Source organism: Macrobrachium rosenbergii, chromosome 18, assembly GCF_040412425.1.
Source record: "Macrobrachium rosenbergii isolate ZJJX-2024 chromosome 18, ASM4041242v1, whole genome shotgun sequence".
Taxonomy (NCBI): Eukaryota; Metazoa; Arthropoda; class Malacostraca; order Decapoda; family Palaemonidae; genus Macrobrachium; species Macrobrachium rosenbergii.
The window spans coordinates 6,235,172-6,252,389 of NC_089758.1; the positions used below are offsets into that span (position 1 = coordinate 6,235,172).

Genomic DNA, 17,218 nt, shown 5'->3' on the forward strand with positions numbered 1-17,218 from the left:
GACAAAACGTACATTTTGTTCCATTTTATTTTATATTAATAATTATTACTTTATTAACATCGTGAACAATGTATAACTAAATCACGAAAATATGGAACGTGGCATGGCCTTTATCATGAACAATACATGTAATCACAATAAACAGGGAACAGATTAGTGGTTTCAACATCAAATCTATTTCTCTCACCATTCCCTGGTTGTGTAACGTAAGCGGTGGTTGTGAACCTATCATTGCATGGCGGTAATAATGAGAGTTGGTTTTTTCAATGTTTGTTATTGCCACCATGCTTTACTTGCAAGCAGTATTGGATTGATTGATGAAAGACATTTGAATAATTGTCAAATGTTCCGACGGTCACAGGAAAGTATAGCTGGCACTTAAGAGACATGTTGGTTACAGATACATCCCAAGCATCTGTGTCGGCTGAGAAGGCATTTTGGTTGAATTAAGAGTAAAGTAACTATTACTTTTATGTTTACCCTTTTCTTGCTCAAAATGCTTGCCTTCAAACTTCTGATTTTATGTGAATATATGTTAACATCTATGCATGCTAAACAAGTAAAATTTTTTGAGAGAAAAAAAAATCTGCTAGACTGAATGATATTTTAGCAAGTGACATCAGAAGACAAACACAAATACCTGTGGCAAGCACTGGTCATCTATGTTTTTACCCATCGCTAAGTATTGTTTGATTCCACTATTGTCTTCAGCACCCCGTCCCAATGGTGGCGGTGTATGGAGCAACATCCTAGCAGCTTTGCCAACTCAGGAGAGGGACTTGAAGAAATTGTTCCTTTGGTCTCATGATGCCTCTGGATTGGAATTTCTGATGGTGACTACCCAGGTCAGACTTTTTTTTTAACTCGTATATATGAACTATATTGGACTGGTTTTCTCCCTCTCCACATTTTCTCTTCTGTCAGGATGGACCCTTCGTGGACGATCTAAGCGCATATTTAATCAGGTCTTGATTACTGTTAAATGTATGATGGAGTTTGGTAGGATCTCTCCACATGTAGATCTGGAATATCTGATGTGGATGAGCAAGGGATCGCATCCATGTCAAACGTTGCCGGGAGTGTTGGGCCTGGTCTTGACCAACTTTACCCCAAAAAAAGTATCGTTCGTCCCTTGATACTCTGGATGCTTGTTAACTATTTTAGCCATCAATGAGAGATTGCCGTTTTGAAGCTGCATGATTTCAGTGTAGATTATTCTTTGTCGAAATATTTTCCCCAGGTGCACATAGTCTTTCTTTTTCCTCGTTATTATTACTTGTCATATTTTGTTAGCATTCTTCCATCTTTCCAGCCACATAACCGTTTCGAGACTCCGTGAGGGTTAGTGCTGCCAGTGCACCTCATGCGATGCCCTGTAGGCATTACTTGGACTCTTTATAGCATCCATTCGGTCCCTAGCTGCAAACCCTTTCATTCCTTTTAGAGTACCTCCGTTAATATTCTCTTCCATCTCATATTCCACCCTCTCCTAACAATTGCTTGAAGGTCAACTGGGTATTGAATTGTTTATTATGATGTTTTAGATTTAGCTGGCCTCGTGCCAGCACGGGCTCTTGCTCCTAGAGCAGCCCGTAACATTGTTTATTATGTTGTTTTAGATTTAGCTGGCCTTGTGCCAGCACGGGCTCTTGGTCCTAGAGCAGCCCGTAAATTGTTTATTACCTGAACGCAGGTATACATGGCAGAGTGCGGACGGAAACGTGGTGCCCTACCTCCGACTTCCGTGACCGGCACTCTGAGCAATTTGTGTTTGTTGACAAAAAAAAATGGCAATTTTGAGAGACAATAAATGTACTATGATGAAATACTTATCGGCGGAAAGGCCAGAAAATTCAACACATGACTACGTGAGAGTAAAGTAAGTATACCTTAGTTTTACCAGACCACTGAGCTGATTAACAGCTCTCCTAGGGCTGGCCCGAAGGATTAGAGTTATTTAACGTGAGAGGCTTGACATATTAAGAAATGTAATGCATGACGTGGTTGATGCGAAAATGAAGAGACGTCTGACGTCTTTACAAACCAACATATCTGAGAAACTGCTTAAGCTTCATTAGACCCGAAATGAATAATGTAATCAAACATGTAAGTGAAGCATAGGCCACTTGAACCTAGAACAAGTTGTAAATCAGGCGAGAGAGCATTTGTACACTGCGCACCAAGACAATACAACAAAACACCGCCTAAAGTGAAGAGCATACAAGAAGAATGCAAATTTAAAAAGGAACTAAAGACTCTCCTATTCTGCAGGAGCTACGATACTGACGAGAAAAGTCTGAAAGACAATTACAAAACATAAGAAGCACCTTATTTTGAAAACGTACAAGGACCCGCAGGAGAGGGAATTATCCCTGTGGAGAGCTGTACATTAAACCAAAGTGAAAGTGACACAGGCCTAGACGTCAATTTCTTATATTTTGAGGCAATGACAGGGCATAGGCGTACACGCCAATTTCTTATTGTAAATAGTTTTCTACCTTTATCTGTTGGAAATTGGGTCGCTTTTAATTAATATAGTGGTCTCTACTTCACGATATGTAATGTACATTCATACAGTGGAATTTACAAGTATAAGCATGTGCATATACACATGCGTGGATGACCTTAGTAATTGTAACACCACTTAACAATAGTAGGCAGATAATTCTTCACAACCGTATTTTATGAATGGATAGTTAAGTTACCTCATAATAATGTAACTAATGTAATAAAAATACACAATTATATAGTAAATATATTACTATGTAAAAATAAACCAAAGACTTTCGAACACGACATTTCAACGTTAGCACTGATGAGGAAATCGTTCAAGTGTTCGAAAGTCTGGTTTATTTCACATAGTAATATATTTACTATATAATTGTGGATTTTTATTGCACAATGTTTTTCACGAAATTGTGAATCCTATTAGCAATGTAACTAATATACGACATTTAATATAAAGCCTAATTACCTTTTTACATGTTGCTGTGTTATATTTGGTTAAAGGGATCTTTCCTAGCTAGTGACCCCCACGGGTTTTAACCCGGTATGAATCCACCTTTGTGACGTGTTTAGTACAAGCCCGTTGGGGGTCGCAATCTAGGAAAGATCCGGTAAAAGTTGTCGGTTGTACTTCAGAAGATATTTATAAACAAGAGAAAAATTACTAGACTTTATCCGAGTAGCTAATAACAAGCAGATGAGCTCATTAGAAGAAAATGTACATCGACGCAACATCACGAGGGTACTTCCACGCTACAGTAAAATTTGTTATTAACACGCGTAGGCAACTTAGAGGCTGAGAATAAATCAGCGGCTGTAAGTGGAGAATAAGCCTATGGCAAATGTTGGATAATCCTGTGAAACAATTTGTTGTTTGGATTACCAATGAATTGTTGACCTGTATTCAACCTGTATGTGTGTGTGAAATAAGTTGCTGCCATGTTTATGGCATGTTTTACTTCAGCATGCGTGGACCCTGATAAAGAAATTTATGGGATTTCTAAAGCAGAATTTTACTTTGCGGCAGTTTAAAGTACAAGAGTTAGATGAACAGAGTTCTGTATGACAGATATCGTGCTCATGATGATGTCTGTCTGATTTTGTTGTGTATGAACCTCCTGTGTAGTAGAACCTATTTTGTACTGAGTGTTTTTCGTACTGTCACCTCGGTCAATTAATGCTCACTAGCAAAGAATTTCATTGGTAAAATCATTCATGAGGGCTGAGGCCCATTTCCCACTTTCTGGTCACTCAGTTGTAAATTGATATCACGGCTCTGCTGGGAATCAGGATGTCATCAACTCCATATAATGCCATGGGACTTAGTGTGATTGAATATGTCAGACTTTTCTACAGAGACTGCTCTGTTGTAAAATTAGACCGAGTGAAAATGAATGACATGAGGTACAAGGATCATTAGGTAAAACTGGATATAACCATCAACTACAATTATACGTGATGGTTAGAGAGGTCAGACAGCAAGCTGGAAATAAGGAAGAGGTAATGGATGTAACGTAAAAGGCTAAATTTGTCTGTCAGTATCAAATCAGTAATGTTTAAAGTGTTACTTTCCACCATCTTAGAAATGTATTGGTTAAGAATATCTTAAATATTCTATTAAACACATATGATTATTGTGTCATTAACAGAGTGGACTATTGCAACTTTACCATAATCTACCTGGGATACAACTTCAGAAACTGCAAAATATACAAAATAGAGCTGCAAGGGCAGTAAGAGTTGAGCCTGGGACAAGATTATTCCTGTATTGTTTGGGTTGCACTGGCTTCCTGTTGAATTAGAATAATGTTTAAAATATGTATTATGAGCCATCAACTTATCAAGATTAAATGTCCAAAACTGGGAGACTTGCTACACATAATGCAACGAGTGAGTCCTCACTAGACTAGCTGTAGATGGTTTAAAGTTATCTGGGCCAAAATGTACTTCAAACGTTGGTTTCAGAACCCTCAAAATGACAGCCCCGAGATTTACAATAAGCTCCCCCTTGAAACGATTAGGATAGAAAGTACAAGTCTTTCAAGAAAAAAAAAAACTAAAGACTTTCGTATTCCTCAAGGAGTATACCGTTTAACTCTTCGAATGTCTGAGCACAGTTTATACAGGACAAGCGGATTTCCGTCCCCCAGTGTCTTCAGTGGAGTCGGATCGGAAAATAAACAATCATAACATACGTTGTAGGAAAATATCATTGACTATTGTAATAATTTATCCTGGTTACTGTCTACATTATGCCTTGCTCTGCATACCGCAGAAGGTGTAAGTCTAGTTCATCCCCAAGCTGTATTGCTTTTCACCCCTCCCCTTTGGAGTCTTTTCACTTATCAATTAGTTTTCACCTCTCATTTAGGAGAAACATCTTCGCGAGAGGCCTGTGTATCTTGAAGATATAACTCGGTCGTTCCATTAAGATAATAATAATAATAATAATAATAATAATAATAATAATAATAATAATAATAATAATAATAATAATAATAATAATAATAATAATAATAGGTAAGCTTTCGAGCTCAGGGACTTGGATTAAGATAAGTGAAATCCACCTTCAGTCAACCCGAAGTAAAACATTATGATATTTCTTAATAAATTGGGAACTATTACATATGTGGGGAAAACCATTGTGACGAAGGTATTTTATTTTCGAAAAAAAAAATTTTTAATACTAGAAAATATTTTTATATATTTCAACAGGCATTATTAAACAAAAAATGAGAATAATTTATAGTGTTTGTTAAGAAACCCAATATTTGCAGTTGGGAACTTGAGAGAGCCGAATAGGGTAAACTGAAGAGCCAAGGCTTGACAGTTTCGTTATGTTTCCGAGTTCGGTTCTTTGGTAACTCCTTCATCTCCTGTTGATACCGTAAGTAATACAGAGGCTGATATTTTCTTCAAAACATTAAACCACGTAATACGGCGTGTCTTGTAGGAAGAGACAGTGCCCAGGCTACGGGACCCCAAAGATTGGCTGCGTTGAATAGGCCTAGCTACTTCAAGGCAAGACCGACCTAGCCATGTTTGGTCCCTGTGGTCATTGTCAGTGTATAATTTTAACGCTCTTGTGTTCGTATGGCATTGCAGACGTGTACGGTGTTAGGACGACAGGATCTTGTTAATTTGCCGGGGTCATCATAACGGACCAGTAAGCCTCATTCATTAGACTACCAAGGCTGTTGCTTACGCAGTTGGCCTTCGGTTCCAGTTGCCTGACAAGCGTAGACTACTGGTTTTTCTACTGTTTAACCAGCTTGTTGTTTTTGGGGGGCAATCTCCGCGTTTTCGCGTCCCGCTTACCCTTTCAGTCAGTGCCCATAGGGAACCATATTGGGATATTTTGGGTGGGGAAGAACAGAGCTGAGAGAAGAGCATAAGCTAGACCTTCTGTTATGGCGGTGGTGAAAAATACTCAGGCAATCAATGTTCAAAGAACAAACATAAAAAAAAGGGTGGGTAGAACTATGGGGTTGCTCCACATTGGGTATTAGCCTACCATGGACATTGACTTTTTTACTAGGGTACAGTATTTTGGTTGCTTAGATTATTAACAATTTACCATTATTTTCTGTTGGTTGACTGTAATTAACATCAGAACTGATATGTTTTTGTACACTGGCAATCCTGGAATGCTATCATGCATGCAGTGTTATAGGGGAGCTTTTGGTAAAAAGTGGAGTTTCCTTCACTGGGGGGTCTGGGGGCTCTGTCCCCTGGCTAAGTAAAACGGGCTGCTAGGGTAGGTTAGGTTAGGGTACGTTAAGTTAGTATGGTAATTCTAAGCCGGCTGTCCGCGGTGAGCTAGACTGTGGCAATTGGCGTTTTTCTATGTTATTTTACTTGCTTTACAAGAATTTAAAGTCATATTTTGTTGGCCGGCTGTAAATATACCGTAATTGACCTTTGAAGACTACACGACTTAAGTACCTACCCTAACGGGGTAGGTCTAAGCCGGCATTCAGCGACAAGCCCCCACCTCCCTCCATAACTAATACGGCAAAATTATAACCAGTAAACACCTCTAGGCACGTTAGGTTGGTATTTTTAGGGGTTTACTGGTTACAATTTTGCCGTATTAGCTATGGAGGTGGGGGGGCTTGCGCGGAATGCCGGCTTAGACCTACCCCGTTAGGTAATACAAGTCGTGTAGTCTTCAAAGGTCAATGACAGCTTAGTTACAGCCGGCCGACAAAATATTACTTTAAATTCTTCTAAAGGAAGTAAAATAACATAGGAAAACGTCAATTGCCATAGTCTAGCTCACCGCGGACAGCCGGCTTAGAATTACCCATGCTAGGTTAGGTTAGGTGGTTAGGGTACGTTAGTTAGTATAGTTCCTTTTATAATATGGCTCCCCTTCTTGAACAAATAGACCCAAATGATTCACGGAACCATTCCGTAACAACATGGCAGTCCAGTCTTTCTCCCAACAATTTCCCCCACCCAAAACCCCACGTTCCTAAAGGGTCCCCAACCATGTTGGGTAGATATGAAGTTAATAATAATTGACCAACATAAACACCACCACCTTCATCAGCAACACTAAAAGTGTAGGAAAAATCAGTTTCCAAGGTAATAGTCCTTGCAGACTTAACCTGCAGTTTTACCAAAAAAGGAATAGTTTGTAATGTTGTATTTTAATTCCTATCACTTTAAATGATGGTTCATTAGATTTTTGGTAATTCTATGGGAAAGCTCTGTGGGATGCCGTGTTTAGTACCAGCCCATCAAGGATGAATGCAAAAACATGAACAAATGATCTCAATGGCATTACATTATATATATTTATACACCCTTTTTCTGTATTGTTCAGTCCAAAAATAATAATGTGAAACAGTATCTCCATATGGAGCTTTTCTGTAGAATTACAAGCTTTTCCTCATTGAAAGTATGCAGGGCAGTTGGGGTTATGTGTTGTGAGTTGTATAGGCTTATTTGCTGGTAAAAATAGGGACGATTGAATCATTTGTATTTGAAGCCTATTGCCATTGTTTTGAAGGGGTTCCTTTATGCGTTCTTAGAAATAAGGAAGTAGTAAATGCTGGTAATGCATGTGCTATTCAGAAGTACTTATACAAGCTTTTCAATTTTTGGGGAACTTCCACCCATCAGTCTACTTTGTTTGTGTTTTCGCTATGTCGTTTTTAGTCAGTCTGGGATGGGGAGGGGGATGGAGCCACTCTTGCCCAGGTCAGGGGCTGGTGCCACAGTCTAAGGTTAGGTTAAGGGAAGATTAAGTTTGGATGTATCTGCTAAAATATGGGTATTTTTATGTAATACCAGTTCTTGATATTTGAAGCTTTTTGGGAGCCACTGCAGACTAGGCAATGTAAATATTTTTGCTTAAAATTACCAAAAACCTGAATACATCCTAACCCAACACTCTCTTAACCTAACTTAACCTAGGGCATTGTTTCTTTATATGGCTGGGGCGTTGCTTTGACCACCACCTCTATAAAGGTTTGGGATATTTGAGCCATTTCTGAGGTAGTTTATAACACACCTGGGTCTGCAATTAACTTCTTTCTGTTTTGTTCCTGAGTCATTATAATATGTTTCATACTAAACTTGCACTAAAATCTATTGAAAACTGATTGTTAATGAAGTATGCTCTGATGAGTGTTGTTATCCATGCAGACTTTTTGTAAGTTCTTTGTTTTGTTTTGGCATTCACACAAGTGGGGCTCATGATCAGACAAATGGTTTGTGGGTAAGGATAACTAGCTTATTTGGAACATCTTCATCATTTTCATCTGGAAATGTGGGTAAGTGGGCAGTGCTGAAACTGGATTGATTCTTTTGTTCTAAGTTTCTCCAATAAGAGGAATTTTGAATTTCATGCAGAATAAACTGGTTTGGTTCTTAGTCATTTTATCTGTGTGGTGCATATATGTAAGTGTAACCCACCAAAAATAGATCTATCTTTTGGTGATCTTGGTATAATGCTGTACGAGCTGTGGCCCATGAAACTTTAACCATGGCCTGGTGGTGGCCTGGACTGTTTCGTTCTAGAGGGCTGCAATTTGATATGTTTGACGATTGAAGGGTGTATGATCAACATGGACAGAAAAAGTGAGGACAGAAAAAAGCGTGGATGGACAGACAAAGCCTGCACCATAGTTTTCTTTTCAGAAAACTAAAAAATGGGAATAAAAACATTACCTACTTTCGAGGAGGCCAGTCCTGCCACATAGTCCAAGTGAATCAGACCTCCCACGTAAAAGGCAAAACTCCTAGATAGACACAGTAGCACATAAAACGGGTAATAAAAGGAATACATATAGATATGTGGGCAAAGAGAGGGAGAACACCAGTACTGAGAAGATGAGAAAATTTTTGAGGAAAAAACGGGAAATTCCACTGGACCAGTCTTGCACCACAATTGTATTTTGGGTTAAGATAGTCAAAATTGTCAGGATCTTGTCTTCTCATTGTACTGAAATGGCTGGCTCTGGAAAGGCACTGGTTTTTATTTCATAGGAATACATATTTTGTGTAACTCCTAACCTCCTCCAACAACAAATTACAGTAAAAGTTTATCCAAACCCTTAATTTTTAACATTTTGTTTATTAACTTTTTCAAAGTTGTAATCTATTAACCCCTTCGCCACCGGCCTGTTGCACTGCCGATAATGCTTGCATACCGCATGAGAACCCCGTCGACCGCGAGTATATCAGTCATCATTTGCTCCCACTAAACTTTCTGTTATTCATATTTTTCGTTTATATTCTTATGTGAAAACATTGTGTATATATCAATAATATTTTTACACATTGGCTATATATATATATATATATATATATATATATATATATATATATATATATATATATATATATATATATATATATATATATATATATATATATATATATATATATATATATATATATATATATATATATATATATATATAATATCGAAAAAGAGGAATATTTAGTGGAAAAAGTAATTGCAGAAATAGAAACAGCTATAAAGGGGTAGAAATAGTAGTAAAGTAGTAGAAATAAAGTAGTAAAGTATTAGTAAAATAGTACTAGTAGTAATAGCAGTATATACTAGTTTTCTTACGGAAACAGTTAGTCTAGGTTCATACGGAAACTGCATATACATCAATGAATGTTTATGGCATTGGTAATAATAATAATAATAATAATAATAATAATAATAATAATAATAATAATAATAATAAAAAAATTCAACAGGAATTGCAGCAAGCAAAGAAATCTTGCTCGAGACATCACTTCTTTACAAAAGATCCTTGACCAATACATATACATACAGGGCATTTTATTCACCCCCATTATCATCAGCAAGCTCTGAAAAACATACATCTCATCACTTAGTGACAGCCCTCCACAGAAGTCCATTTACCTTCCACTTTCCTGTTGACCTAAAATACTCCTCTGCCCGAGCATTCTTCCATTCACACAGTCTGTCAATAACATCATCACAAAAAAGAAACAAAATGCATCTCGTGGGCAGGTGAAGTCTGGTGTGCAAACATAGATCCCATTGTCACCCTTCGTGAAATCGGGGGTGGGTCTGACACGTCACAAAATGGATCTGTTATGAACCGCCAGCCTTCATCGACAATGGGTTCAATGTCTTCTAAATACTCGGTGTCGCTGTCATCCTCTAAGCAACTATCACCACTATCACTATAATCATCTGACAGATCTGGCAGGTATTCAGTCCCAGAATCTGAAATACTATAATCCGACATCATGATACTGAAAAAAAAAAAAAAAAAAAAAAAAAAAACTGTAAAATAACTGCAATCAAAAGGGAAAAAAGTTTAGCATTCGAATCCAAATGGTTTACTCAGAAGATCGTAACAATGTTTCATACATAACAGCTTGAGGCGCACTGGCATGTGCTGCTGGACGATACCCCTTATAATATCCCATATGAATATGACGTCACGACGACCATCGGACACTCATTGGCTAGAATGAATAGTGGGTGGAGCTTCTGCACCTCTCTCGTACACAATACTACGCCTGAAACCCATCCAAGCTAAAGAAAACAGCTTTGCTTTTCGAGGAGGGATGAAAGACGTATAGGCGTACGTCGCGGTCTTTTATTACTGCACCGTAAAAGACGTACATGTGTACGTCCCGGTGGCGAAGGGGTTAAGAGACGATTTGTTTTCTCCATTAAAAAGGTTGAGTAATCCCTTGGGCCAACACAGAGTTTACTGTGGTTGATTATTTTATGTAGGTGTAAGTACAGTAGTAAGTTTTATTCTTTAAGGAAATGTATTGTGTAGTATTACAACAGATTACTGTATCGTGGGACTTGTATTCATATATGTCGTTTTTTGTAGGTTTGGTGTCGTGAAGGAGTTTCAGGCTGATAAACATGACTCCGTTTGATGATTTTGTATACCTTGTGAACTCAATTCTTCTTGGTGAAGAGCCTGTAAGTGTTATTGTATTTATATATTTCTTAATTTTAAGAATAACTTTGTGTGACCATATTGTAGAAAGAATAACTTTGTGTGACCATATTGTATCACCTTTCTTAAAGGAAAGTGAAAAATGTGATTTTGATTGTTCCAAGAGAAATGCAAATTGCTCTTTAAGTAGGACTATTCCTCAGCATGAACTGGGATCGATAATTGAAACTTGGTAACAAGGTAGGTAATTGGTGGTTAAAGTTGGTAAAAGAGGGAGTACCCAACACTTAGCTGCCATCTCCAAGCACTCATTGGCTCCCATGAAGTGAAAATTGCTGCATTTTCTGGTAGACTGACTGTTGTTAACATTTGGTTATTTGATTGTTGAAATGGAGAAAAACCTAGTAAAAGGTATTGCTAGGGGCTAAAGCATTTTTATTGGTGCTTTATGACTCCTGCTTAGATTTACCCAATTAAATATTATTCTTCTTGAGAGGTTGGGTTTTGTACTTGTCTCTCCCCCTATAAGGAGTCTCTTTTGTGTCTCCCTCACCTGTGCTGGTCACTTACCCTTGCTTTTCTGGTCAGTGCAGTTGAGTCAGTACATTAAACCCCAGTATTCGCGGGGATGCGTTCCAGACCCCCCCTGCGAATAGTTAAAATCTGCAAATACTTGTTACCCCCCCGATCTTGAAAGTTCAAATACCAAATTTATACTTATAGTATCATCCTACGTCAAATATACCTTTAATTAATAACCTATTACTGTAGTAATCTTTGAAATTATATTATTAATATGATTTCAAAGTCATCCTAAACATTAGTGCCTTAAAAATATATACATACAGTATGTACTTCTAAGCCTTCCAGACTGGCTGGGGCACAAAGAGAGAATGAGAGTTTATTTCTTTAATTTTTCTGACAACAAAAAAATTTGTTTGTTTTTGTCTTCCAAAGATGTAATACTGCAAGGGACCGCTTGGCAGTCTTACAGGAACACATGTGTGTGGGTCATCCATCTGACGGAACAAGACAAAGCATCCCGCTCTCTCTCTCTCTCTTTCCCTCCCGCGCGTCAACGGGACTGCTCGAAGAAACGCAACTTCTACCATACAGCAAACCCCCCCATATTCGCGTTCTCAAGGTTTGCGGACTCACCCACTCGCGGATTTTTCTATGGAACCTATCCAAAAAATTTTTGCGGGAAACTCACATATTCGCCGGTTTTTCCATGGAACATATGTATAAAAATATTTGCGGGAAACTCCATATTCGCGGATGCAGATTTTTTTTGTGTTTTTCATATAGCAGGAGTATTCTATATTTTCATATTTATTGTATAACAACATTAAATAATCATGTAAATCAATAATAATACTGTACTACAGTACTGTACATATAATAGTAATAGAAATTAAATAATAATATTATGTAATACTACACTGGGTACCTTAATAATAATAAATAATACAGTAAAGTTAAATCATAACTGGTGATGAATGTTGATTTCAGTATGCTGTAGATGATGATTATGATGAATTAGTTGTGCAGTTCGATGGATGACGGGAGGCGCTGTCATGTTAAGGTATTTGAACATGGCAACGAAGGAGGTACAGTAGGGCTGCATGAGTATTTTACCTTGTTCATGCTCAATGCGGGCGACCGCAATTAATGTCATGCTGTAATGGGCTGCTACTTCTCCGTGACTCTTGCCCTCTCTAAACAAAACAATCATGTCTACAGTACTTTCTTCTCATCAGTCATTACAGTAATTGTAGGCTATTGGCCAGAGGCCTTAGAAGAAGCAGAGCATTCAGAGGACATCTTAATGCACGATTTCAAAAAATATTTTTAGGCCATAGTACTGTACATGCAAAACACACAAATGTGAGATAGCAATAAAACGGGTTATATTGAGTCATTTGCCGATAATTTGCCGCTACGGTATACACATGGTAATACTGGTTGCGCATACATATACTAACATTGATCTGTGCATACAGTACACCACATTTTATAAAATGTTTTGATGTAAGATGATTTTAAATATTACATACAAAAAGTGTTTTAGGATGATACATAGTACAGTACAGTACTATGGGTAGTACGTAGAGCATATCTAAAATACGTAAAACAACAGGAATACTGAAGGGTACGTATGTTTACATCTGCGGTACGTAGCATTTTCATGTATGTAAAGTATATATTAATGACTACTGTAAGTACATTTTGTAAGTTAAAAATGATTTACTAATTTTCAAATATTACAGTACTGTAATATATTAATGTAAACACAGCAAAATTTCAATAATATATATTTGTTTTTCTTAAAAGTGCTTCACCCATGCCACCTCTCTGCAAATACAAAGAAATCGCGATGCTGGACGCTGTGTACCCAGGACCAGTGATACTCGACATACTATTGGCTGCCATCTGCAAAGCAGCCAATCCAGAAGCACTATTCATTTTCCTTGGCGCTCATTAGCTGTTCACTTGGCGCTCATTGGCTGAACATTCACAACCAACTCATGAACACGGAATTCTGGGAGACCGCTCCATAGCATCCTCCTCAGATTGTGCGTATAAGTTCGCAGCATCTTACCTTGTGAAACCGTGCTTCTGTCCGTTTTGATTTTTTATCTTTGTGCATCAGCGGTATTCGGCCCTAAATTGCCTCCTAAAAAACACCCTGCTCCTTCAAAGCCTTCTGGCAAAGAGTCTAAAAGAAAGAAGACTGTTATGAAACTCGAGGAGAAGGTGAAACTTATGAGTAAAAAGCCACAATAATATAATTGATAAATTGTATACTTTAAGACAAAAAAATATACAAAAAAGGGGATAAAAGAGGAGCTTTAGACCGTTTGCAAAACGGTCGAAAGCTCCTCGTTTTTATCCCCTTTTTGTATATTTGTGTCTTAAAATATACAATTTATCAATTATATTATTGTGGCTTTTTACTCATTATTTTCGATCACAATATAGTGATGCTCCACAGTTAAGGTGAAACTTCTTGACATGTTAAAGGAGGGCAAAAGTTTTGCCGCAGTTGGCCGCCATTTCAGTGTTAATGAGAGCACAGTGAGATATATCAAGAAGAAAGAGGCGGAGATATGCAAGTCTGTGAGTATGAGCTACTTCGGTAGTGCAAAGACAGTTGCAACAGTGCGGGATAAAACAATTGTGAAAGTGGAATCTGCTCTGGCAATCTGGATAAAGGACTGCCAGAAGAAAAACGTGCCCCTCGACTCCAACATCATTCGCGAGAAAGCACGACAACCCTACCAGCAGTTATCAACTGCTAAGGAAGGCGACGACATAGTACGGGCAGAGGAAGGCGTTGAAGAAGGCGAATTAGAATTTTTAGGCTTTGATGAACCAGCAGAAGAAGAAGAGGGGGAAGAGCCCCAAGCAGGACCATCATCAGCGCCTCAAGGTTTCCAGGCCAGCAAGGGGTGGTTCCACCGATTTCAAAAGCGGTTCCACCTAAAGTCTGTTACTCTGCATGGGGAATCAGCATCTGCAGACACTGAAGCAGCCGCTAAATATCCGGAGGCCTTCAAGAAGATCATCGAGGAGAAGGGCTACCATCCAGAACAGGTGTTCAATATGGATGAGACTGGCCTGTTCTGGAAGAAGATGCCTTCCCGGACATACCTTATGAAGGACGAAGCTAAAGCCTCCGGATTCAAGGCCCAGAAGGATAGGGTTACCCTCATCATGTGTGGGAATGCAGCTGGTTTCATTCTTAAACCAGGCCTCATTTACAAGGCTGCAAACCCCAGCGCCCTCAAGAATAAGAACAAGGCATTGCTTCCTGTGTTCTGGATGCATAACCCTAAGGCCTGGATCACCAAAGTCCTCACAGAGTACTGGTTCCATCAGAGCTTCATCCCTCAAGTTAGGCAATACCTGAACGACTTGGCCATGGAGTTCAAGGTGATGCTGATTATGGATAATGCTGGTGGCCACCCTCTCGATCTTTCTTACAAGGGAGTCCAGCTTGAGTTCCTCCCTCCCAACACCACCTCTCTCCTCCAGCCTATGGACCAGGGTGTGATCCGTGCCTTCAAGGCACTCTATGCCAGGAACTCCCTCCACCACCTTGTAACTGCAATGGACAGTGACAGTGAATTTACGCAAAAAGAATATTGGCGTAAATTCACGATTGCCACATGTCTGAGCATCATCAGCCAATCACTGAATGACATGAAGAAGGAGACCCTGAACACATGCTGGAACAAGTTGTGGCCGGAGTGTGTTCATGATTACAAGGGCTTCTCTCCTGAAGAAATTCAACATTCGGCCATTAATAAGGCTGTCCAGTTGGCGAGGATTCTAGGTGGGGAAGGCTTTGAGGACATCACTGAGGATGAAATCGGGCACCCTTATTGATGCTCACTCCCCTGACCCCTGATGAACCAGGATTTGGAAGAGCTGACGAAGTCTGCCAGTGAGGAAGAAGATACGCGAGGTTCAGGGGATGAGCAGGAGGAAGGGGAGAGCGGCCTGACTTTGGAACGTCTGTCCCACATGAAGAGAATGATTAAGGATGTGCAGGAGTATGTTTCAACATGGGATCCTTTTATGGAATGCTCCTTAAAGTTTTCAAACATCCTTGATTCAGTATGGAAGCCCCTATAATCAAACCCTCACCACCATGAAAAAGCAGCGACAGCAGCTGCCTATCACCATGTTCATCAAACGGACGAAGAAGGCCCCTCCAAAGCCTCCCAAATCACCCGAAGTAGTGCCTCTCGAATCGCCTGAAGAAGTGCCTCCCCAATCGCCTGAAGTAGTGCCTCTCGAATTGCCTGAAGAAGTGCCTCCCCAACTGCCTGAAGTCGTGCCTCCCAAATCAACTGAAGAAGTGCCTCCTGAAGCGCCTCCTGAAGGTGAAGAGGCACCCTCAGATGAGTTGTAACTCCTCTGCTTTGCTGTGCAGTCATATCTTCATCGTCATTCATCGCACTGCACAGCTAATTCATCATCATCATCTTTAATCAAGATTCATCGCTGGTGAGTACCTGTGTGATTTACGTATGTAGTAATCTTAATATGTAAGTACAGTAGTATGAAATTTTTTAAAATGTGCATAAATTTTTTTTTTATTTTTTGTCTCGCTTTTTGTGAATTACGTATACGTAAATACCAATGTTCCCCCGAAAAGAAAATGGGATGGCTTATAACTGTATGAAAGAAAATGTGTGGCTGAATACGTAGGGGGGACTGGATTATTTTCACCTACAGCTGTAAGCCATACAGTACGTACGTATAAATGTAACGATAAAATGTTTAAGATGACTTGGAAATTTTATTAATAGTATCATTTCAAAGATTAATACAGTAATAAGGTAATAGTTTAATGTATATTTGATGTAGGCTGATATTTTTAGGCATACAGTACTTTGGTGTTGACCTTTCATGGTAGACAGGTACAAATATACGTAGTATTAAATTTTTTAAAATGTGCATATGTTTTTTTTTATTTTTGTCTCTCTTTTTGTGAATTTCATACTGTATACGTAAATACCTATGGTTCCCCCTGAAAAGAAAACACGACGGCTTATAACTGTATGAAAGAAAATGTGTGGCTGAATACATATGGGGACTGGATTATTTTCACCTACAGCTGTAAGCCATACAGTATGTACATATAAATGTAATGATAAAATGTTTAAGATGGCTTGGAAATTATATTAATAGTATCATTTCAAAGATTAATACAGTAATAAGGTAATAGTTTAATGTATATTTGATGTAGGGTGGTATTTTTAGGCATACTTTGGTGTTTGACCCTTCATAGTAGACAGGTATAAGCGTTTTTAGAGGGGTGTTGTAAGCATTCGCGGATTTGACCTATTCACGGGGGATTCTGGGACGCATCCCCCGCAAATCCGGGGGTTCACAGTACAATATTCCCGTCTGTTTCTCTCTAACCATTGTTGTCTCGATTCATGTACAATCCCCACTACTTGCATTGCCATGCAAGCATTCCAATCATGTATTCATAATGTTCCACTGAATCCTCTGTGTTAAACTGTATGTATGTTTCTGTTTGTGAAGACGCCAAATGTCTCGCCATTTCACATATATTATGCTACTGCATTGTATTCATTAATCTGTCTCGAATCTCATGCAAATGTCCATATGTGGAATTTCCTGGCCTTTCCATTGATAGGCCTATGTGTTTTATCATTGTACGTTTATTATGTCTCTCACAGTCGCCATCTGTTTGTCTGCCGACAAGCACAGATGTCCAAAACATAATCTCTGTTTAGCCCTGTGTGTGTGTG

At 38.8% G+C, this 17,218-nt stretch overlaps 2 protein-coding genes across 3 annotated transcripts in view; both read left to right on the forward strand.

Moving 5' to 3' along the window:
* Positions 1-5,264: 5,264 nt before the first annotated feature.
* The window catches only part of LOC136848061 (uncharacterized), a 38,060-nt gene continuing 26,106 nt past the window's right edge, over positions 5,265-17,218 (forward strand). The window contains exons 1-2 of one of the 2 annotated variants that reach the window (XM_067120205.1): positions 5,265-5,392; positions 10,854-10,948. In XM_067120205.1, the coding sequence (XP_066976306.1) occupies positions 10,889-10,948 (60 nt within the window). In that variant the 5' untranslated portion in view covers positions 5,265-5,392; positions 10,854-10,888. Of the gene's footprint in view, positions 5,393-5,652; positions 5,672-10,853; positions 10,949-17,218 lie in introns of those variants that run through there. The other variant, XM_067120206.1, reaches the window with a different exon arrangement.
* On the forward strand, positions 12,211-16,453 carry LOC136848058 (tigger transposable element-derived protein 1-like). Its single transcript, XM_067120199.1, has 2 exons — positions 12,211-13,682; positions 13,926-16,453. Exons 1-2 carry the CDS (start codon positions 13,665-13,667, stop codon positions 15,315-15,317), a joined length of 1,410 nt encoding a protein of 469 aa, XP_066976300.1. The 5' UTR covers positions 12,211-13,664; the 3' UTR covers positions 15,318-16,453.